Source organism: Trachypithecus francoisi, unplaced genomic scaffold (genome assembly GCF_009764315.1).
Source record: "Trachypithecus francoisi isolate TF-2019V2 unplaced genomic scaffold, Tfra_2.0 Lachesis_group20, whole genome shotgun sequence".
Lineage (NCBI taxonomy): Eukaryota > Metazoa > Chordata > Mammalia > Primates > Cercopithecidae > Trachypithecus > Trachypithecus francoisi.
In genome coordinates, this window is record NW_022681466.1 from 67,126,684 (window position 1) to 67,148,767 (window position 22,084).

Sequence of the window (22,084 nt, forward strand, 5' to 3'; positions counted from 1 at the left end):
TGCAGTGGCCAGATCTCAGCTCACTGCAAGCTCCGCCTCCCAGGTTCACGCCATTCTCCTGCCTCAGCCTCCCGAGTAGCTGGGACTACAGGCGCTGCCACCTCGCCCGGCTAGGTTTTTGTATTTTTAGTAGAGACGGGGTTTCACCATGTTAGCCAGGATGGTCTCGATCTCCTGACCTCGTGATCCGCCCGTCTCGGCCTCCCAAAGTGCTGGGATTACAGGCTTGAGCCACCGCGCCCGGCCAGAAGGTATACCATCTTAAGAATCCCCCCCATCCCAAGAGCGAACAAGAAGAGTGGAGTGGGTGCATCCACAGAAAAAGTACGAGATAGCCTCAGAATCCCTGAGCCTGCTTAACTGGTAAAGGTGTTTTCCTCCCAAAGCCAGTTATCAAAGACAGGAAGAAGTGATTTCTTCAAGTAAATACAAAGACAGTAATGTAAGACTTTAAGCAACATGAAAACTGAGGAAGCATGACACCATGAAAGGAACACAATAATTTTACAGTAACCAACCCCAAAGAAGTGGAGATCTAAATATTTCCTGACAAGGAATTCAAAATAATTGTTTTAAGGGAGCACAGCAAGCCACAGCAGAACACAGACAACTCAACGAAAATTAGGAAAACAATACATTTAAAAAGGAGATGTTCGCTGGGCGCGGTGGCTCAAGCCTGTAATCCCAGCACTTTGGGAGGCCGAGATGGGCGGATCACAAGGTCAGGAGATCGAGACCATCCTGGCTAATACGGTGAAACCCCGTCTCTACTAAAAAATGCAAAAAACTAGCCGGGCGACGAGGCGGGCGCCTGTAGTCCCAGCTACTCGGGAGGCTGAGACAGGAGAATGGCGTGAACCCGGGAGGCGGAGCTTGCAGTGAGCTGAGAGCCGGCCACTGCACTCCAGCCTGGGCGGCAGAGCAAGACTCCGTCTCAAAAAAAAAAAAAGGAGATGTTCAACAAGAGTGAAACTCTGTCCCAAAACAAAAACAAACACAAAACAAGAAAAATTAGCTGGGCTTGGTGGCATGTGCCTGTAATCCGGGAGACTGAGGCAGGAGAATTGCTTGTACCCGGGAAGTGGAGGTTGCAGTGAGCCGAGATCGCACCATTGGACTCCAGCGTAGGCAACAAGAGTGAAACTCGAAAATAAAATAAAATAAAAATAAAAAGATTTTTAAAAAATTGTATATCTGTATGGGGTATTTGCCATAGAGCTTTCAGGACTGGTTGTTGCCCTGGGTGAGTCAGTGAATGAGCAGTGATGCATATGAAGGTCTAGGACATTACTGTACACGATGCAGACTTTACAAACACTGTACATGTAAGCTATACAAGTTCATTTGAAAGATAATTGTGCTATGATGTTACAAGGGCTATGACATCACTAGGTGATATGAATTTTTCAATTTCATTATAATCTTATGGGACTACCATCTAATATGCGGTCCATCATTGACCAAAACATCATTATGTAGATATAATGTATATGCCGCCCTTTAAGGAAACACACAGGCTGAAAGTGAAGAGATGAAAAAGATGTTTGACTCCCATGTCCATTGCAGCATTTTCCATAATAGCCAAGACATGGAAACAACCTCAGTGTCTACAAACAGATGAATGGATAATGAAAATATAACTATATATTTAACTATATGTTATATACATATAACTGTGTGTGAGAGAGAGAGAGAGAGACAAAGACAGACAATATTATTGAGAATTAGAATTTTACTGAATCTTTAAAAATTAGAATAGACCAGGTACGGTAGCTCATGCCTGTAATTCTAACACTTTGGGAGGCTGAGACAGGAGGACTGCTTGAGCCCAGGAGTTTGAGACCAACCTGGAAAACATAACAAGACCTCATCTCTACAAAAAAATACAAAAATTAGGCACGCATGGTGGCATATGCCTGTGGTTCCAGCTACTCAGGAAACTGAGGCAGGAGGATCGATTGAGCCCAGGAGGTCAAGGCTGCAGTGAGCTGTGATTGCACCACTGCACTCCAGCCAGGGTGACAGAGTGAGATCCTGTCTTTAAAAACAAAGAAAAAGAAGGCCAGGTGTGGTGACTCATGCCTGTAATCTCAGTACTTTGGGAGGCTGAGGTGGGCAGATTGCTTGAGGTCGGGAGTTTGAGACCAGACAGGCCAGCACGGTGAAACCCCGTCTCTACTAAAAATACAAAAATCTGGCCGGGCGCGGTGGCTCAAGCCTGTAATCCCAGCACTTTGGGAGGCCGAGACGGGCGGATCACGAGGTCAGGAGATCGAGACCATCCTGGCTAACACGGTGAAACCCCGTCTCTACTAAAAAATACAAAAAATTAGCCAGGCGCAGTGGTGGGCGCCTGTAGTCCCAGCTACTCGGGAGGCTGAGGCAGGAGAATGGCATGAACCCGGGAGGCGGAGCTTGTAGTGAGCTGAGATCCGGCCACTGCACTCCAGCCTGGGCGACAGAGCGAGACTCTGTATCAAAAAAAAAACAAAAAACAAAAAAAAAACACAAAAATTTGCTGGGCATGGTGGCACGCACCTGTAATCTCAGCTACTCGGGAGGCTGAAGTAGGAGAATTGCTTGACCCTGGGAGGCAGAGGTTGCAGTGAGCCGAGATTGTGCCACTGCACTCCAGCCTGGGCGACAGAGCAAGATTCTGTCTCAAAAAAAAAAAAAAAAAAAAAATTCATGGCAAAATCCTGGAGCATTTTCATGTTTATCAATTGAATTCTTTCATTTTACAACAAGGAAACTGAGGCTCAGAGAAGGGAAGGATTCACAAAGAAAGTTGTTGTCAAACCAGGCCTGGAATTCTGATCACCTGACACCTCAGCCTTGAACTTGGTGTGCAAAAGGCATTGTTGGAAATAGGGTTACAGAGTTTACTATATCACACAGCTGAAATGGGGTCCTTAAAGGTTAGCAAAATAATTTATTGATTGATTTATTGAATGAATGAATGAAACACAAACCAAGAAGTCATAGCTTTGTTAGTTTAGGATAAGTTCTATCCACAGAAGCATTTATTCACCCTTCAGAAGAAAATTTTTTTTTTTTTTTTGAGACGGAGTGTTGCTCTTTTGCCCAGGCTGAGTGCAGTGGCTCGATCTCAGCTCACTGCAACCTCCGCCTCCCAGGTTCAAGGGATTCTTCTGTCTCAGCAGAAGTGAGTAGCTGGGACTCATGAGTAGCTGGGACTACAGGCGCCTGCCACCATGCCTGAATAATTTTTGTATTTTTAGTAGAGGTGGGGTTTCACTGTATTGGCCAGGCTAGTCTCAAACTCCTGACCTCATGATCCGCCTGCCTTGGCCTCCCAAAGTGCTGGGATTTCAGGCATGAGCCTCCGCATCTGGCCTAGCAGAGAATTTTATTTTATTTTATTTTATTTATTTATTTATTTTTATTATTTTTTTTTTTTGAGGCGGAGTCTCGCTCTGTCACCCGGGCTAGAGTGCAGTGGCCGGATCTCAGCTCACTGCAAGCTCCGCCTCCCGGGTTCACGCCATTCTCCTGCCTCAGCCTCCCAAGTAGCTGGGACTACAGGCGCCCGCCACCTCGCCCGGCTAGTTTTTTGTAATTTTTAGTAGCGACGGGGTTTCACCGTGTGAGCCAGGATGGTCTCAATCTCCTGACCTCGTGATCCGCCCGTCTCGGCCTCCCAAAGTGCTGGGATTACAGGCTTGAGCCACCGCGCCCGGCCGAGAGAATTTTAAATTGGCTTTTAGGAAGGTTTTTTAGCAGCTAAACTTTGGATGAGCCTAATAAGAAAGAGTTCAGGCCTTGGCCAGGTGCAGGGGCTCATCCCTGTAATCCCAGCACTTTGGGAGGCAGAGGAGGGCGGATCACAAGGTCAAAAGATCGAGACCAGCTTGGCCAACATGGCGAAACCCTGTCTCTAAAAAAATACAAAAATTGGCCGGGCGCGGTGGCTCAAGCCTGTAATCCTAGCACTTTGGGAGGCCGAGACGGGCGGATCACGAGGTCAGGAGATCGAGACCATCCTGACTAACACGGTGAAACCCCGTCTCTACTAAAAACTACAAAAAACTAGCCGGGCGAGGTGGCGGCGCCTGTAGTCCCAGCTACTCGGGAGGCTGAGGCAGGAGAATGGCGTGAACCCGGGAGGCGGAGCTTGCAGTGAGCTGAGATCCGGCCACAGCACTCCAGCCTGGGTGACAGCGCGAGACTCCGTCTCAAAAAAAAAAAAAAAAAAAAAAAAAAAAAAAATACAAAAATTAGCCAGACGTGGTGGCAGGCGCCTGTAGTCCCAGCTACTTGGGAGGCTGAAGCAGGAGAATCACTTGAAACTGGGAGTCGGAGGTTGCAGTGAGCTGAGATCAAGCCATTGCACTCCAGCCTGGTGACAAGAGCAAAACTCCATCTAAAAAAAAAAAAAAAAAAGAAATTAGTAAATACTGCAAATCATGAATCTTCTGAGCCAGATGTTTTGTTTTGTTTTGTTTTGTTTGAGATGGAGTCTTGCTCTGTCGTCCAGGCTGGAGTGCAGTGGCATGATCTCAGCTCACTGCAACCTCTGCCTCGTAGGTCCAAGCAATTCTCCTGCCTCAGCCTCCCGAGTAGCTGGGACTACAGGCGCCCGCCAAAACGCTTGACTAATTTTTGTATTTTTAGTAAAGATGGGGTTTCACCATGTTGGCCAGGCTGGTCTCGAACTACTGACTTCAGGTGATCAGCCCTCCTCGGCCTCCCAAAGTGCTGGCGTGAGCCACTGTGCCCAGCCAGAGCCAGGTGTTTGTTAAACATTTATCAGACATATCAGGTTATCATCATTATTACTGAAATCGACAACTCATTCGCTCTGGGCAGACACAACACACATCCGTTTGCCTATTTTTACTAATGTGACTGCTCATTTGAGTCAGAGCAGCCAATTCAACAAAATGGTTAACTGGTTTCTCCACCCCATCCCCCATGTTCAGAGGGGCCATGGGCCTCGCTGGGAGTTTCTGTCTCACAGTGTTGCAGGAGGGAACCCAATTCCGTCAAAATGCTCCACTGGCCACATTTCTCAATGTCGCCACTCACACGCCCTTAGAAACAGGAAGCCTGTCCCTTGCCTCCTCCGAGCAGAAGATGTCTCAGCAGTTCCAGGGTGCACAGGAGCTTTCAAGAGTCACCCTCATTGTGAGATGGTGAGTTTGTCACGCATGAGCTGGTTTCTTACCTGGATCTGTCTCTGCGTGGGAGTTGGCGTCCTGTCGCTCTTCTTGAGACTAAGCCTACCACCTCCAGGAATGCTCAGGGCAAACTCGTCTGTGGGGACACCTCACCCACCCACACTGCCAAATCTGCACCCTGGCCCCTGGCCCCCACCAGGACGCCCTCCCATACCATGAGGGTCCTCTGGTGGGTCTTGCTGGAGTGACACAGGGCAGTGAGAAGATTCTGGCTTCCGGACAGCTGTGGACCGTCAGCTTCCCTGGAAAAGGGATGCTTGTCTACAGATGACGCCTGGGTCTCTCCCCCGTGGGCAGACTAGAAAGGGGAAGTGGTCAGGATGAGGCTCACTGTCTCGAGCGGTGGGTGAGGGCCTGTGAGTGAGGAATGCCTCTCGCCAGCTGTGCCTGAACCGCAGCACTCCGGCCACTGCTGTCTCCTTAGCCGCTCGGATACCTTCACAGTTCAGGTAAGCATCTCGGCTTTCCAAGGGACTGTTTCCTGCTCTCTTCACAATAGACATCTGTCAGTGCTGGCATCAGGACATGTGTCCCTGGGAGCCACCGATGGGCACCGGGCCAGGGGATGGCAGCCTGGGGCCCTGGTACGACTGCTGCGTAGGGTTGGAGAAAAACTTGCATTGAAGAATCTGCTCTGCCGGTAACTGGCTGAGTGACCTGAGGCATCACTTCACTTCTCTGGGCCTTTTCCTCCTGTGTATGTCGGGGCGATGAAGTCGTCTACCTCTCGGGTTGAAATGAGATAATGACTGGGAACGAGAGGTGTGAACTGTAACGAGTTATTCCCACTCTCTGGATGCCGAGAGTGTGTTTTGGGACTGATATGTGAGAAGACTGCCATGGCGCCGTGCTGGAGGTAGGGGTGGGAGCAAGGCACTGACTGTGTCAATTTATTTATTTTTATTTTATTTATTTATCTATCTATTTTTGAGATGGAGTTTTGCTCTTGTTGCCCAGGCTGGAGGGCAGTGATGCGATCTCAGCTCATTGCAACCAACACCTCCCGGGTTCAAGCGATTCTCCTGCCTCAGCCTCCCGAGTAGCTGGGATTACAGGCACCCGCCACCACACCTGGTTAATTTCTGTATGTTTAGTAGAGATGGAGTTTCACTGTGTTGGTCAGGCTGCTCTTGAACTCCTGACCTCAGGTGATCCGCCTGCTTCAGGCTCCCAAAGGGCTGGGATTACAGTGGTGTGAATTTAGGCTATGTCTTGGGGCTCTTGGATGAAAGACCTGGAACCTCCAGTCTTGGCACCGTTGTCATTGCGTCTCTGGCTTTAAGTAGTTCATTAGGCACCTTCCCTTCCAGAGGCCTCGAGACCAAAGTGTGTTGGGCTGGCGTGAGTTCTCGGTAGAGCCATCTGCTTTTGCCCTGTAGAAAATTATTTCGAGAAGAGACCTGGGTTCGGCTTCGCCATATCCACTCCCACTGCCCTGTGTATCCACTTGTCCCCGAGGTCTTGGCCGTGAAGCAATGCAGAGCACAGGCTTCACTCTGCTTCAGTGGTAAATAACGACTGAGAGGCAGGCGGGGCGCGGTGGCTCACTCCTGTAATCCTAGCATTTTGGGAGGCCAAGGCGGGCAGATCACAAGGTCAAGAAATCGAGACCAGCCTGGCCAACATGGTGAAATCCCGTCTCTACTAAAAATACAAAAATTAGCTGGACGTGGTGGCGGGTGCCTGTAGTTGCAGCTACTCGGGAGGCTGAGGCAGGAGAATCATTTGAGCCTGGGAGGTGGAGGCTGCAGTGAGCCAAGATTATGCCACTGTACTCCAGCCTGGTGACAGAGCAAGCAGACTCCATCTCAAAACAAAACAAAACAAACCAAACTACTGAGAGGCTTAAAGCAAGGAAAGGACAGGGTCACACTGGTATTTGGCAGCCAGTGGGGAGCCAGATGGGGGCTAGGGGCCCCCGAAAATGGAATGGTCCAGGTACAGAGATGAGGACTTGGACTACATTTGGAGGCTGACAGGCTGAAGCGGGGTGGGGATGGGGCCATGAAAGAGGAATGAAGTGAGGTTTCTGGTCTTTCCCAGAAGTGAAAGGATAGAGAAGGGGAGAAGAGAGGCTGGACGCCTTTTAATGACCCTGCCCTGCACTTCCCCACGCACACTTGGGTTTTAAGTTGCCAGTGACTATCCACATGACCATTTCTGGTGCTGACATCAGTGAGAAGGACAACTGGAGCCAGACTCAGTGGCTCACGCCTGTAATCCCAGCACTTTGGGAGGCCGAGGCAGGTGGATCACTTGAGGTCAGGAGTTTGAGACCAGCCTGGCCAACATGGCAGAACCCCATCTCTACTAAAACTACACAAAAATGAGCCGGGTATGGTGGTGCATGCGTGTCTGTAATCCCAGCTACTCAGGAGGCTGAGGCAGGAGAATGGCTTTAACCGGGAAGTAGGGGTTGCAGTGAGCCGAGATTGCACCAATGGAGTCTAGCCTGGGCGACAGAGCAAGACTCTATCTCAAAAAAAAAAAAAAAGAGAAGGACGAGTGAGAACAAGGCCTCACTGAGCATGAACAGCAACAGTCTGGGAATTAGAGGTGAACTGGGGCAAGAGCTGCTCAGGCCAACCAGCCTAAATGTTCTCTACAGCCTCTCAGATCCTTGAGATCTAGGCTGAGATTAGTTCGAACCCTTATTCTAGGCCTGCGGAAGTCCAAAGCCCTCCCCAAGACTTCTGTGGACTCCCGAGGAGTTCACCTCTTTTTCCATGGTCCGCAATGGGCCTGCAGCCTCTGTGGGTTAAACTGTTTATATTGCACTGTTTATATTCCACCCCTTTCATAGTTCCCCACACCCCCAGTACAAATCTGCTCACAAAAGCACTGGCAGATGCAGCAGACTTTACCAAAGACTAAGCGGGGGGCCACCAGAGGGGCTTGTAACGCACCAGTGCAAACAACTACACATGGAACATAACAAGGCCCTGCTCTGAAAATGTCTTTGCCACCCCATCCCTGAGGACTTTCTATCGGTTTCTTCTCTTATTAGCAAATGAGGCCCATTCTGCTCATCGCACAGTAAGCCGATCACTGAGGTGACCAGTTTTTTTTTTGGTTTTTTTTTTTTTTTTTTGAGACAGAGTCTCGCTCTGTCACCCAGGCTGGAGTGCAGTGGCCGGATCTCAGCTCACTGCAAGCTCCGCCTCCTGGGTTCACACCATTCTCCTGCCTCAGCCTCCCAGGTAGCTGGGACTACAGGCGCCCGCCACCTCGCCCGGCTAGTTTTTTGTAGTTTTTAGTAGAGACGGGGTTTCACCGTGTTAGCCAGGATGGTCTCGATCTCCTGACCTCGCAATCCGCCCGTCTCAGCCTCCCAAAGTGCTAGGATTACAGGCTTGAGCCACTGCGCCCGGCCTTTTTTTTTTTTTTTTGAGATGGAGTCTTACTCTGTCACCCAGGCTGGAGTGCAGTCGTGCGATCTTGGCTCACTGCAACCTCCGCCTCCCAGGTTCACGCCATTCTCCTGCCTCAGGCTCCCAGGTAGCTGGGACTACAGGCGCCCACCACCTTGCCCGGCTGATTTTTTGTATTTTTTAGTAGAGACGGGGTTTCACCGTGTTAGCCAGGATGGTCTCGATCTCTTGACCTCGTGACCTGCCTGCCTCGGCCTCCCGAAGTGCTGGGATTACAGGTGGGAGCCACCACGCCGAGATGACCAGTTTCGCAGCAGAGAATGTGTTTATTCATGAGGCAGCCAAGTGAGGAGATTGGAAAATAGGTCTCAAACTGACTTCCTCAAAGATGGGGTTTAGAGACGTTGATGGGACAAAGAAGCAGGTGGCCTAAGGTGTGGGGAAGGTGACTGGAGGCAAGGAAAAGTAGGGCATCAGCAATCTGTGCAAGCCTAGTCAAGCTTCGCGGTTCTTCATAGGATGCAGGTTCACAAAATGGTGGCATTAGCACGACTGAGGATGGAGTTTTTGGTGCTCTGACATCAAACGTCACCTACTGGACACTCTCACAGACCAAGTTGAAGGACTGATGGTCATAAGTGGCTTGAACTGGATAAGAGCTGACCCCACGTTCCTGAAAAACAACTTTTTTTTTTTTTTTTTGGACGGAGTTTCACTCTCGTCACTCAGGCTGGAGTGCAATGGCGAGATCTTGGAGGCTCACTACAACCTCCACCTCCCGGGTTCAAATGATTCTCCTCCCTCAGCCTCCCGGGTAGCTGGGATTACATGCGCCCACTATCACGCCTGGCTAATTTTTGTATTTTTAGTAGAGACGGGGTTTCACCACGTTGGCCAGACTGGTCTTGAACTCCTGACCTCAGGTGATCAGCCCACCTTGGCCTCCCAAAGTGCTGGGATTACAGGTGTGGGCCACCATGCCCAGCCCCTGGAAAACAACTTAAACAACCATTACTATGATGACCTATATGTCAGAGATGTTATCTAGCAGGAAGCTAGTGGAATTCGAGTTAAATATTGCTTAGCTACATGACTTTTAGCTATATAGTTTGTTTTTTGTTTTTTGAGACGGAGTCTCACCCTGTCGCCCAGGCTGGAGTGCAGTGGCCGGATCTCAGCTCACTGCAAGCTCCGCCTCTCGGGTTCACGCCATTCTCCTGCCTCAGCCTCCCAAGTAGCTGGGACTACAGGCGCCCGCCACCTCGCCCGGCTAGTTTTTGTATTTTTTAGTAGAGACGGGGTTTCACTGTGTTAGCCAGGATGGTCTCGATCTCCTGACCTCGTGATCCACCCGTCTCGGCCTCCCAAAGTGCTGGGATTACAGGCTTGAGCCACCACGCCCAGCCTGTTTTTTGTTTTTTTATTTTTTTTGTTTTTTTTATTTTTTATTTTATTTTTTATTTTATTTTTTATTTTTATTTTTTTTTTGAGGCGGAGTCTCGCTCTGTCGCCAGGACTGGAGTGCAGTGGCCGGATCTCAGCTCACTGCAAGCTCCGCCTCCCGGGTTTACGCCATTCTCCTGCCTCAGCCTCCCGAGTAGCTGGGACTACAGGCGCCAGCCACCTCGCCCGGCTAGTTTTTGTATTTTTAGTAGAGACAGGGTTTCACTGTGTTAGCCAGGATGGTCTCGATCTCCTGACCTTGTGATCCGCCTGTCTCGGCCTCCCAAAGTGCTGGGATTACAGGCTTGAGCCACCGCGCCCGGCGTTTTTTGTTTTTTTAAAGACAGAGTCTCACTCTATAACCCAGGCAAGAGTGCACTGATGGTGATCACAGCTCACTGCAGCCTCAACCTCCTAGAGTCAAGCCATCCTCCCACCTCAGCCTCCTGAGTATCTGGGACTACAGGCACATGCCGCCACATCTGGTTTGTTTGTTTGTTTGTTTTTAGTAGAGACAAGGTCTTGCCGTGTTGCCTAGGCTGTTCTTGAACTCCTGGGCTCAAGTGATCCTCCAGCCTCGGCCTCCCAAAGGGCTGGGATTACAGATGTGAGCCACTGATCCCAGCAGCTATATAGGTTTTAAGATCAACTAGAAGCAAGTGACTAAAATCAAGTAAAGTAGGTTAAGTTCTGCAGGCCTAATCTAGCCCTTGGGTTCATTCCCACCTTTGTACCATCGTGCTGGCTCCCCTTCTTCTCACCCTTCCATCCCTTCTTCTCCTCACCTTCCCTCCCAGAACTCCAAATTCTCCCCCTCTATAACCCGGAGGAATTTAACATTCCCCACTTCCTACCAGCAAACTTCATTCCTAGCCCTGCCAGCTTTGCAGACCTGGAGATCCTCTGCAGGGAGAGTAGGGAATTCTCCTCATCGGGTAGCTGCCCTTCTTTGAAGACATTTGGCGATTGTAAATAGAACTTGGTTGGTTTGCCCTTAATAATGCCTCATGTTTGGTGATCTTCTGCACACAGAGCTCTTTTGCATGCATCATCTCTTGGAAGCTTTTCAGAAGCCTGCAAGGAGATGTTAAGGGTCTTATTCCAAGTGCAACAGCTAAGTGGGAACAGGAAATCTATTCCCCCTGGCCAGGTGCAGTGGCTCATGCCTGTAATCCTGGTACTTTGGGAGGCTGGGGCTGAGGATCACTTGGGTCCCGGAGTTTGAGACCAGCCTATGCAACATTTTTTGTGCATCTACAACATTTTGTTGTCTCAACAAAAAGGAAAGGAAGGTAAAAGAGAGGAGAGGAGAGGAGGGGAGGGGAGGGGAGAAGAGAAAGGAGAGGAGAAAGGAGAGGAGAAAGGAGAGGAGAAAAAGGAGAGGAGAGGAGAAAAGAAAGGACAGGAGAAAGGAGAGAGGAGAGGAGCGGAGAGGAGAGAAAGGAGAGGAGAGAAAGGAGAGGAGAGGAGGGGAGCTTGTTTCCCTCGATGGCCAGCCTATGGCCCTTCAATGCTTCACTTATGTGAATATGTGTATACCTTTCACAGTGTGAACTATATTTCTTACTGAATATCTTATTTTAAAAATGCTAAATAGGCAGAACACCGTGGCTCATGCCTGTAATCCCAGCACTTTGGGAGGCCAAGGCGGGTGGATCACCTGAGGTCAGGAGTTTGAGACCAGCCTGACCAATATGGTGAAACCCCATCTCTACTAAAAGTATAAAAATTAGCTGGGTGTGGTGGTGTGTGACTGTAGTCCCAGCTACTTGGGAGGCTGAGACAGGAGAATTGCTTGAATCCGGGAGGTGAAGGTTGCAGTGAGCCGAGATCGCACCACTGCATTCCAGTCTGGGTGACAGAGCAAGACTCCATCTCAATTAAAAAAAAAAAAAAAGGCCAGGCGCGGTGGCTCAAGCCTGTAATCCCAGCACTTTGGGAGGCCGAGACGGGTGGATCATGAGGTCAGGAGATCGAGACCATCCTGGCTAACACGGTGAAACCCCATCTCTACTAAAAATACAAAAAACTAGCTGGGCGAGGTGGCTGGCGCCTGTAGTCCCAGCTACTCCGGACGCTGAGGCAGGAGAATGGCGTGAACCCGGGAGGCGGAGCTTGCACTGAGCTGAGATCCGGCCACTGCACTCCAGCCCGGGCGACAGAGCAAGACTCCGTCTCAAAAAAAAAAAAAGCTAAATAAACCACAGTCTCAGAAATTCCTGGTGAAGGAAAATGTGATTTCTGTCCCTGACGCCCTGGAAATGCCCTTTGGAGAAATGAAAGTGAAGCTGACGTGGTGACTGCCTTTAGCTGCTCTCCCACTCACCCGCCCTCTTCCCTGTGGAATGGTTGCCAAATCCTTTCCACTGAAACCATCCAGAACTGCAACAGGCTCACTCATGTTCCTTGAAAATGTCATGGACAACTAGAGGAATGGGGAGAAACAAAGGGGAAGCTGGAACTCCACCTCCCCAGCATTGTATGGCCACTGCTTCCCAGCCAGCCTCTTGACCCCAGTAGCCAAAGGCCAGCGTAGAATGGGGAGCCTGCCCAGGGTCGCGTGTTCAGATGAGGCTTTGGAATTAGACTGCACAGCACAGGAATTTCAGGTACTGGACCCAAAGTGACTTCTGCCTGCATTCTCCGGGGGGATGTCCATCTATAGCAGGGGAAAGAGACTGGGGCATCATCCATTCATTCCCATATTCACAGATATGTATGGAATGTCCTGCTCCAGGTGATGTTCTAGGCTCTAGAAACACAGTGGTAATTACAGGCAAAGCCTCAGCTCTTACGGCTCTTATGGTGCTTACCCATCAGTGTGGGAGACAGACAAAGAACAAATAAACGAAGAGGACAAATACACCAAGAGACAACTGTCACTGTCACAGGCTCAGTTGGAAGAAAAATGCATTTCACTTTTTTTTTTTTTTTGAGACAGGGTCTTGCGCTGTTGCTCAGGCTGGAGTGCAGTGGCACAGTCATGGCCCAATGCAGTCTCATGCTCCTGGGCTCAAGCAATCCTCTCACGTAAGCTTCTTGAGTAGCTGGTACTATAGGCATGCGGCACTTCACCTGGCAAATTTTTAAATTTTTTTGTAGAGACAAGGTCTTGCTATGTTGCCCAGGCTGGTTGCTAACTCCTGGCCTTCAGTGATCCTCCTGCATCAGCCTCCAAAAGTATTGAGATTATAGGTGTGAGTCATTGTGCTCAATGCATTTTTTTTTTTTTTTTTTTTTGAGACAAGATCTGGCTCTGTCACCCAGGCTGCAGTGCAGAGGCATGATTGCAGCTCACTACAGATGCAACTTCCTGGGCTCCAACAATCCTTCCACTTCAACCTCCCATGTAGCTGGGGCCACAGGCGCATGCCACAATGCCCAACTTATTTTTTTTTTTTTTTTTTGAGACGGAGTCTCGCTCTGTCGCCCAGGCTGGAGTGCAGTAGCCGGATCTCAGCTCACTGCAAGCTCCACCTCCCGGGTTTATGCCATTCTCCTGCCTCAGCCTCCCGTGTAGCTGGGACTACAAGCGCCCGCCAACTCGCCCGGCTAGTTTTTTGTATTTTTTAGTAGAGACGGGGTTTCGCCGTGTTAGCCAGGATGGTCTTGATCTCCTGACCTCGTGATCCACCCATCTCGGCCTCCCAAAGTGCTGGGATTACAGGCTTGAGACACCGTGCCCGGCCGAAACTTATTTTTTTTTAATTTTTTTTGGAGAAGGAGTCTAGCTTTGTCACCCAGGCTGGAGTGCAGTGGCGTGATCTCCGCTCACCACAACCTCCGCCTCCCAGTGTCAAACAATTCTCCTGCCTCAGCCTCCCAAGTAGCTGGGATTACAGGTACACACCACCACGCCTGGCTAATTTTGGTATTTTTAGTAGAGACGGGGTTTCACCATGTTGGCCAGGCTGGTCTTGAATTCCTGACCTCATGATCCACCCGCCTCGGCCTCCCGAAGTGCTGGGATTACAGGCATGAGCTACCACACCCAACATATTTCACATATACATATTGCAGGGGTAGTGACATCCCTTCACATAGCTGAGGAGTTCTCCTTGGGATGCAGCAGGCGAGGAGGAAGGACGGCCTCACAAGAAAGGCTCCATCAACTGAAACTGTGAAGAAAGCGCCATGGGAATGGGGAATGGGGTCTGGGCTGGAAGGTGGAGGAGTTGGTGTGTGCTGTTGCACTGCTCTGCTCAAGCCAGCCCCTCCCACCTCAGCCCCCAGGCTGTTGATTTTGCCTCCCAACTCAGAGGAAACGGAAACTTAAGTGTGAGCTCTCAACTTCCTGTCCCCAAGCCCCTTCTCCGGTTCTGGTTCTATTCGGTGTCACTCCCTTCTCTAATCCTTGTTCCCTTTTGAAAGTTCATTCTGGGTGGGGCGGTGGCTCATGTCTGTAATCCCAGCACTTTGGGAGGCAGAGGCGGACGGATCACTTGAGGTCAGGAGTTCAAGACCACCCTGGCCAGCAGGGTGAAACCCCTGAGTAGCTGCTGAGAAGCTTAACCTCCTGAGTAGCTGGGACTACAGGCGCATGACGCCACGCCCGGCTACGTGTGACTGTGTGTTTGTGTGTTGTGTGTGTGTGTATAGAGACAGGGTCTTGCTGTGTCTCCCAAGCTATCTTGAACTCCTGGACTCAAGTGATCCACCTGCCTTGGCCTCCCAAAGTGCTAGGATCACAAGCGTGAGCCACTGCACTCAGTCCAGTGCAAACACTTCTCTGCAATCCTTCAGTAGCCCTCAGCAGTCCTGTACTCACAATCTTATCAGCCCTCTGTGGCCACAACTCCAGGCCTGCTAGCACAGGTAGGATGCAGCTTCCATACCTTCCCAGGGCCTGAACTTGGTCATGCAGTCATTGTGATCTTCCCATTGTCCATACTCTCTGTCATCCTTCCCCAGGGCTTCCCCTGTCTAGAAGCACCTTGGCCATTAAACCAGCCTGGTGGCCTAGAGGACTTCCCACTGGAACTAGAATATGATTCTCTTAGGCCCCCTCTCTCAGCTGCCCTCTCTCAAAAAGCAAGCTCTCCTTGGTTCTGTTGAAAATGTGTCGGCCAGGCGTGGTGGCTCATGCCTGTAATCCCAACACTTTGGGAGGCCGAGGCAGGTAGATCACCTGAGGTCAGGAGTTTGAGACCAGCCTGGCCAACATGGTGAAACCCCATCTCTACTAAAAATACAAAACAAATTAGCCGGGCATGGTGGTACACACCTGTAATCACAGCTACTCGGGAGGCTGAGGCAGAAGAATCGCTTGAACCAGGGAGGCGGAGGTTGCAGTGAACCAAGATCTCACCATCATACTCTAGCCTGGGGGACAGAGCGAGACCTCATCTCAAAAAAAAAAAAAAAAAAAAGAAAAGAAAAGAAAAAGAAAAAGTGTCTCTCTGCAGTCCATTTCATTTGTAAGAACAAAACTGACGCCTCGTTTTTGGCCGGGCGCGGTGGCTCAAGCCTGTAATCTCAGCACTTTGGGAGGCCGAGATGGGGGATCACGAGGTCAGGAGATCAAGACCATCCTGGCTAACACGGCGAAACCCAGTCTCTACTAAAAAAAATACAAAAAACTAGCCGGGCGAGGTGGCGGGCGCCTGTAGTCCCAGCTACTTGGGAGGCTGAGGCAGAAGGATGGCGTAAACCCGGGAGGTGGAGCTTGCAGCTAGCCGAGATCCAGCCACTGCACTCCAGCCTGGGCGACAGAGCGAGACTCCGTCTCAAAAAAAAAAAAAAAATACAAAAAACTAGCCGGCCGACGTGGCGGGCGCCTGTAGTCCCAGCTACTTGGGAGGCTGAGGCAGGAGAATGGCGTGAACCCGGGAGGCGGAGCTTGCAGTGAGCTGAGATCCGGCCACTGCACTCCAGCCTGGGCGGCAGAGCGAGACTCCGTCTCAAAAAAAAAAAAAATACAAAAAACTAGCCGGGCGAGGTGGCGGGCGCCTGTAGTCCCAGCTATTCGGGAGGCTGAGGCAGAAGGATGGCGTAAACCCGGGAGGTGGAGCTTGCAGTGAACTGAGATCCAGCCACTGCACTCCAGCCTGGGCGACAGAGCGAGACTCCGTCTCAAAAAAAAAAAAAAAAAACTGACAAAAAATATTTATCACTCTGAGTAGTTGTGAAAACGACCCATGGTTTCACTTTCTGACAACATTATTCCACTTCCTCTTTCCCCAGAAACTGATGAGAATGAAATTTCCTTGACCTTGAAACCTAAGCAATAGTTTTTCTTGGAGGCTACACTACATGGTGAATTTCTTCTTTTCAGTGTTATCAAAGTAAATGTACCTAGTGCAAAAATCCAGTAATGCAGAGAGTTTATAACGAAAAGCAACAGTCCCTGTCTTCCCACCTCATCCTTTCACGCAGCCCCCTCCTTCCTCGCAGCCCCGTCCTTCCACGCGGCCCCCTCCTTCCACGCGGCCCCGTCCTTCCACGCTGCTCCGCACTTCCCCGCGGCCCCCTCCTTCCACGCGGCCCCCCTCTTCCACGCGGCCCCCTCCTTCCACGCGGCCCCCTCCTTCCACGCGGCCCCGTCCTTCCACGCTGCTCCGCACTTCCCTGCGGCCCCCTCCTTCCACGCGGCCCCCTCTTTCCACGCAGCCCGTCCTTCCCGGCGGCCCCCTCCTTCCACGCGGCCCCGTCCTTCCACACTGCCCCCCCTTCCCCACGGCCCCCTCCTTCCACGCGGCCCCTCCTTCCACACAGTCACAATCCAGATACAACAGCTTTGAATGCGCAGGTCCTGGTATTTATCTCTATCACTCTAAAAGAGTATCGTTTCAGGAAAACTCTGCCGACGGTGTTTTTCCTCTGTTCTCACACACCACCACAATCATCAACACAGAAAAGGGCTTCTGTGACCATATGTGTGCGGGTTTTTACCCCCCACACACCAAGCAGTGAACACCAGCTGGGTGTTCTCCAATTCAATGCCAGCACTATAGACCAAGAGACAGCATCAGATCCCACAGCTCAGTCCCCAAGACTGCTGCCCCCAACTCCCCAGACATTGGTCGCAAGTCCGGGCCTCTGGAACTTGAGAGCAACCAGCTTCAAAGTTAGGGTTCTCACAACTCCCTCTCTGAGATCAGTGTTTTTTTTGAGATGGAGTCTCACTCTTGTTGCCCAGGCTGGAGTGCAATGGCGCAACCTCGGCTCACCACAACCTCTGTCTCCTGGGTTCAAGCAATTCTCTTGCCTCTGTCTCCTGAGTAGCTGGGATTACAGGCGTGCACCACCATGTCCAGCTGATTTTTTGTATTTTTAGTAGAAAAGGGGTTTCACCATGATGGCCAAGCTGGTTTCGAATTCCTGACCTCAAGTGATCCGCCCGCCTCAGCCTCCCAAAGTGCTGAGATTACAGGCGTGAGCCAGGGCGCCCAGCCTTTGTTTTTGTTTTGAGATGGAGTCTTGCTCTGTTGTACAGGCTGGAATGTAGTGGCATGATCTCGGCTCACTGCAACCTCCGCTTCCTGGCTTTAAGCAATTCTCCCGCCTCAGCCTCCCCAGTAACTGGGACTACAGGTGCAAGTCACCACACCCGGCTAATTTTTGTATTTTTAGTAGAGACGGGGTTTTGCCATGTTGGCCAGGCTGGTCTTGAACTCCTGACCTGAAGTGATCTGCCTGCCTCAGCCTCCCAAAGTGCCGAGATTACAGGCGTGAGCCACCGCGCCCGGCCATGTTATGCAGTTTTATTGGAGGTTTGATGGTAACAAAAGGTGACACCACCGCATAACCCAGGTAGCAATTTAAAGCTGGACATGAGGCATTACTGTCCTAAAAATGCCTTGGTTATTTGCCACTGCGGGAGCTTCCTAACCAGGCTCTGACTTGCCGCTCTCTTCTTGACCTCTCTCTCTGCTGCTAACCTTTTCCAAGATTTTTCCCCTCTCTGGTCTGTCAGCCTCCAGCCCCCAAATGCCTGTTAACTCTCTCATGTAGATCAACTCAATTTGCCCCTCTCTCTTCAGCTTCACCCTTCTGACCATATCTCACTCAAAGAGATCCATCTAGCTATTTTTCTAACCCTCACCTCAAACAAAAGCTCTTACAATTTCTCTCCCTTGCTATGCATTAAATCTGACTTGTCCTTGTGATTAAAAACAACTGGCTGGGCACGGTGGCTCACGCCTATAATCCTAGCACTTTGGGAGGCCGAGGCAGGCGGATCACGAGGTCAGGAGTTCAAGACCAGCTTAGCCAACATGGCGAAACCCCGCCTCTACTAAAAATACAAAAATTAGCCAGGCGTGGTGGCACACACCTTTAATCCCAGCTACTCAGGAGGCTGAGGCAGGAGAATCGCTTGGGAGGCGGAGGTTGCAGTGAGCTGACATTGTGCCACCGCACCCCACCCTGGGCAACACAGCAAGACTCCTTCTCAAAAAACAAACAAAATAAAAAACAAAAAATCCCTGCAGTCAACTATTGCTTTAAATGGCACCTTCCCCCTCCTGCTGCATGTCTGAAAGAGCAGTGATGATGTCTACCATTTCTAGAGGGCCCAGTAGGTACATGCTTGATCTCCAGTCCTCACAAACCTCACTGAAGTAGGAGGTATCATCCCCATATTACAGATGAGGCTCACAGAAGGTCAAGTGACATGCCTGAGGTCCCCCAGGTGTTAATCAGTTGGGTATGGCTGTGAACCAGCACCTGATTCCTAAGCAGATATCTGCATCTCTACACAACACAGTAGATTAGCTGGGCGCCGTGGCTCATGCCTGTAATCCCAGCACTTTGAGAGGCCAAGTCGGGTGGATCACCTGAGGTCAGGAGTTCGAGACCAGCCAGGCCAACATGGCGAAACCCCGTCTCTACTAAAAATACAAAAATTAGCTGGGCGTGGTGGCAGGTGCCTGTAGTCCCAGTTACTCTGGAGGCTGAGGCAGGAGAATCACTTGAACCCGGGAGGTGGAGGTTGCAATGATCGGAGAGCTGAGATCACGTCATTGAACTCCAGCCTGGGTGACAGAGTAAGACTCCGACTCAAAAAAAAAAAAAAAAAACACAGTAGATAACTGCCCCACTCCACCCCACCCCAGGATGTCTTTCATTCATGCCTCATTCTTGTCTCTCCATTCTTCTCAGGATTCCACTGCAATGAGTTGGTGGAGGAACAATTTTTGGATCATCTTAGCTGTGGCCATCATCGTTGTCTCTGTGGGCCTGGGCCTCATCCTGTATTGTGTCTGTAAGTGGCAGGTTCGACAAGGTAATGGCCATCTTACCTGGGCAGATAGAGGGAGGAGCCAGGTGGTTATCCGTGCAGTAGAGCTCCTTTAGGGCAAGCAAATCAATCCTGGGCCTGAATGAGCTGAATTTTGGATTAAGCATCTTGCATTCTGGGTTTGAGTCCTAGCCCTGCCACTACATTATGTCTCTAGGCCTCAGTTTCCTCATCTGCATAGTGAAAGGAGGGACGTCAACTAATCTCCAAGAGCCCTTCCAGCCCTAATCATCCGGTGAACGCAGAATCTGTTTTAAGGCACAGTATGCTCAAGGGCTTTTTCTTTCCTATATGGCTACTGATCACAGCATCTTGAGAGAACACAAGTATATGAAATATTAAGAACTGTCGGCCAGGCGCGGCGGCTCACGCCTGTAATCTCAGCACTTTGGGAGGCCGAGGCAGGCAGATCATGAGGTCAGGAGATCGAGATCATCCTGGCTAACACGGTGAAACCCCGTCTCTATTAAAAATACAAAAACATTAGCCGGGCGCAGTGGCGGGCGCCTATAGTCCCAGCTACTCGGGAGGCTGAGGCAGGAGAATGGTGTGAATGCGGGAGCGGAGCTTGCAGTGAGCCGAGATCGCGCCACTGCACACCAGCCTGAGGGACAGAGCGAGACTCCGTCTCAAAAAAACAAAACATAAACAAGAACTGTCGGCTGGGCACGGTGGCTCATGCCTGTAATTCCAGCACTTTGGGAAGCCCAGGTGGAGGGAATCACCTGAGGTCAGGAGTGTAAGATCAGCCTGGCCAAAACGGGGAAACCCCATCTCTACAAAAATTACAAAAATTAGCTGAGTGTGGTGGAAGGTGCCTGTAGTCCCAGCTACTCAGGAGGCTAAGGCAGGAGAATCACTTGAACCTGGGAGGTGGAGGTTGCAGTGAGCCGAGATCGTGCCACTGCACTCCAGCCTGGGAAACAAGAGTTAGACTGTCTCAAAAAAAAAAAAAAAAGAACTTTCTTGAGTAATAAAATATGGACTCAACCCACAGCCAACATGTTTGACCACCACGATTGCCTTCTCTGAGACCATACTCTGAATCTTCTGGTATTACCTAGACCAGAAACCTCTTGGTACCCTCAGACATAAATAAGTGGTCTGGGGATTAACACTAACTTTAGATTATCTGTAAGTGGGGTTTCCACTTTCCTGTTCATCTCCAGAAACATGAAAGCCTTGATTCAATGGTGTGTTATCTTGACATCTCATCCCTTTAAATAACAACCTGGCGGGGCACAGTGGCTCACGCCTGTAATCCCAACACTTTGGGAGGCCAAGGTAGGTGTACCACTTGAGGTCAGGAGTTCAAGACCAACCTGCCAACATTGCAAAACCCCGTCTCTACTGAAAATACAAAAATTAGCCAGGCGTGATGGTGGGTGCCTGTAATCCCAGCTACTCAGGAGGCTGAGGTGGGAGAATCACTTAAACACGGGAGGCAGAGGTTGCAGTGAGCTGACATGGTGCTACTGCACTCCAGCCCAGGCGACAGAGCGAGATTCCATCTCAAAATAATAATAATAATAATAACAACAACAATGACCTAAGCAGGGAGTACACCTAGGGATGGTAAGCACACTGAGAGGTACAGTCACCTTCCCTGGGGCACCCTGGACTGACATCCCTCAATGACGAAGCCACTATCCACTCACTGTATCTGGTCATAGCCTCCAGATTCCTGCTCAGCCCAGCTCAGTGCTGGCAGGTCACAGATAGACAAGAAGTGAAATCTTTCTGTCATTCTTCTCAATCTCTCTTTAGAGATAAGAAAATTAAGGTTCAAAGGAAGATGAGAGCTTCACTGAGGTGCCATAAGAATTGGTGGCAGAGGCCGGGCGCAGTGGCTCAAGCCTGTAATCCCAGCACTTTGGGAGGCCGAGACGGGCGGATCACAAGGTCAGGAGATCGAGACCATCCTGGCTAACATGGTGAAACCCTGTCTCTACTAAAAAATTTTTAAAAAGCCAGCCAGGTGAGGTGGCGGGCACCTGTAGTCCCAGCTACTCGGGAGGCTGAGGCAGGAGAATGGCGTAAACCCGGGAGGCAGAGCTTGCAGTGAGCTGAGATCCGGCCACTGCACTCCAGCCTGGGCGACAGAGCAAGACTCCGTCTCAAAAAAAAAAAAAAAAAAAAGAATTGGTGGCAGAGTTGGGACCAGAACTCAGGTCTGCTGGGCTTCCAGTTCAATGTTCTTTCTTCTCTATTGTAATTAATTTTTTAATACAAAAAGTGTATTCTGGGACCCTACAGTCCTCTGTCCTTTTGCCCTTTTTTTTTTTTTGAGATGGAGTCTCACTCTGTCGTCCAGGATGCAGGGCAGTGGTGTGATCTGGGCTCACTGCAACCTCCACCTCCCAGGTTCAGGTGATTCTCCTGCCTCATTCTCCTCAGCAGGTGGGATTACAGGCGTATGCCATCATGCCTGGATAATTTTTGAAGTTTTAGTAGACACAGGGTTTCACCATGTTGGCCAGGTTGGTCCTGAACTCCCGACCTCAAGTGATCCTCCAGCCTTGGCATCCCAAAGTGCTGGGATTACAGGTGTGAGCCACCGTGCCTGGCCTCCTTTTGCCTTCTTAAAAGTTTTCATTCCCACCAGGTGTAGTGGCTCACACCTGTAATCCCAGCACTTTGGGAGGCCGAGGCGGGTGGATCACTTAAGGTCGGGAGTTCGAGACCAGCCTGGCCAACATGGTGAAACCTCCTGCCCCGTCTCTGCTAAAAATACAAAAATTAGCCAGGTGTGGTGACGGGCGCCTGTAATCTCAGCTACTCTGGAGGTTGAGGCAGGAGAATCGCTTGAACCTGGGGAGCAGAGGTTG

The 22,084-nt window shown here is 50.5% G+C and overlaps 1 protein-coding gene and 2 long non-coding RNA genes across 5 annotated transcripts in view; 1 reads left to right on the plus strand and 2 right to left on the minus strand.

The window, feature by feature from the left end:
- Nucleotides 1-5,277, minus strand: part of LOC117067853 — an 18,086-nt gene extending 12,809 nt beyond the window's left edge. The window contains exon 1 of the long non-coding RNA XR_004430871.1: nt 5,189-5,277. This is a non-coding gene — a long non-coding RNA (uncharacterized LOC117067853). The remainder of the gene's footprint in view (nt 1-5,188) is intronic.
- SCIMP (SLP adaptor and CSK interacting membrane protein) overlaps nt 4,947-22,084 on the plus strand; it is a 25,941-nt gene continuing 8,803 nt past the window's right edge. The window contains exons 1-2 of one of the 3 annotated variants that reach the window (XM_033184927.1): nt 4,947-5,156; nt 19,118-19,241. In XM_033184927.1, coding sequence (XP_033040818.1) covers nt 5,154-5,156; nt 19,118-19,241 — 127 coding nt within the window. In that variant the 5' untranslated portion in view covers nt 4,947-5,153. Of the gene's footprint in view, nt 5,157-5,498; nt 5,651-12,211; nt 12,625-19,117; nt 19,242-22,084 lie in introns of those variants that run through there. The other 2 variants (XM_033184928.1, XM_033184926.1) reach the window with 2 other exon arrangements.
- Nucleotides 6,281-15,298, minus strand: LOC117067855. The gene is made up of 3 exons (XR_004430873.1): nt 15,240-15,298; nt 10,908-11,089; nt 6,281-6,574 (listed from the first exon to the last, which is right to left on the minus strand). It is a non-coding gene; the product is annotated as an uncharacterized LOC117067855 (long non-coding RNA).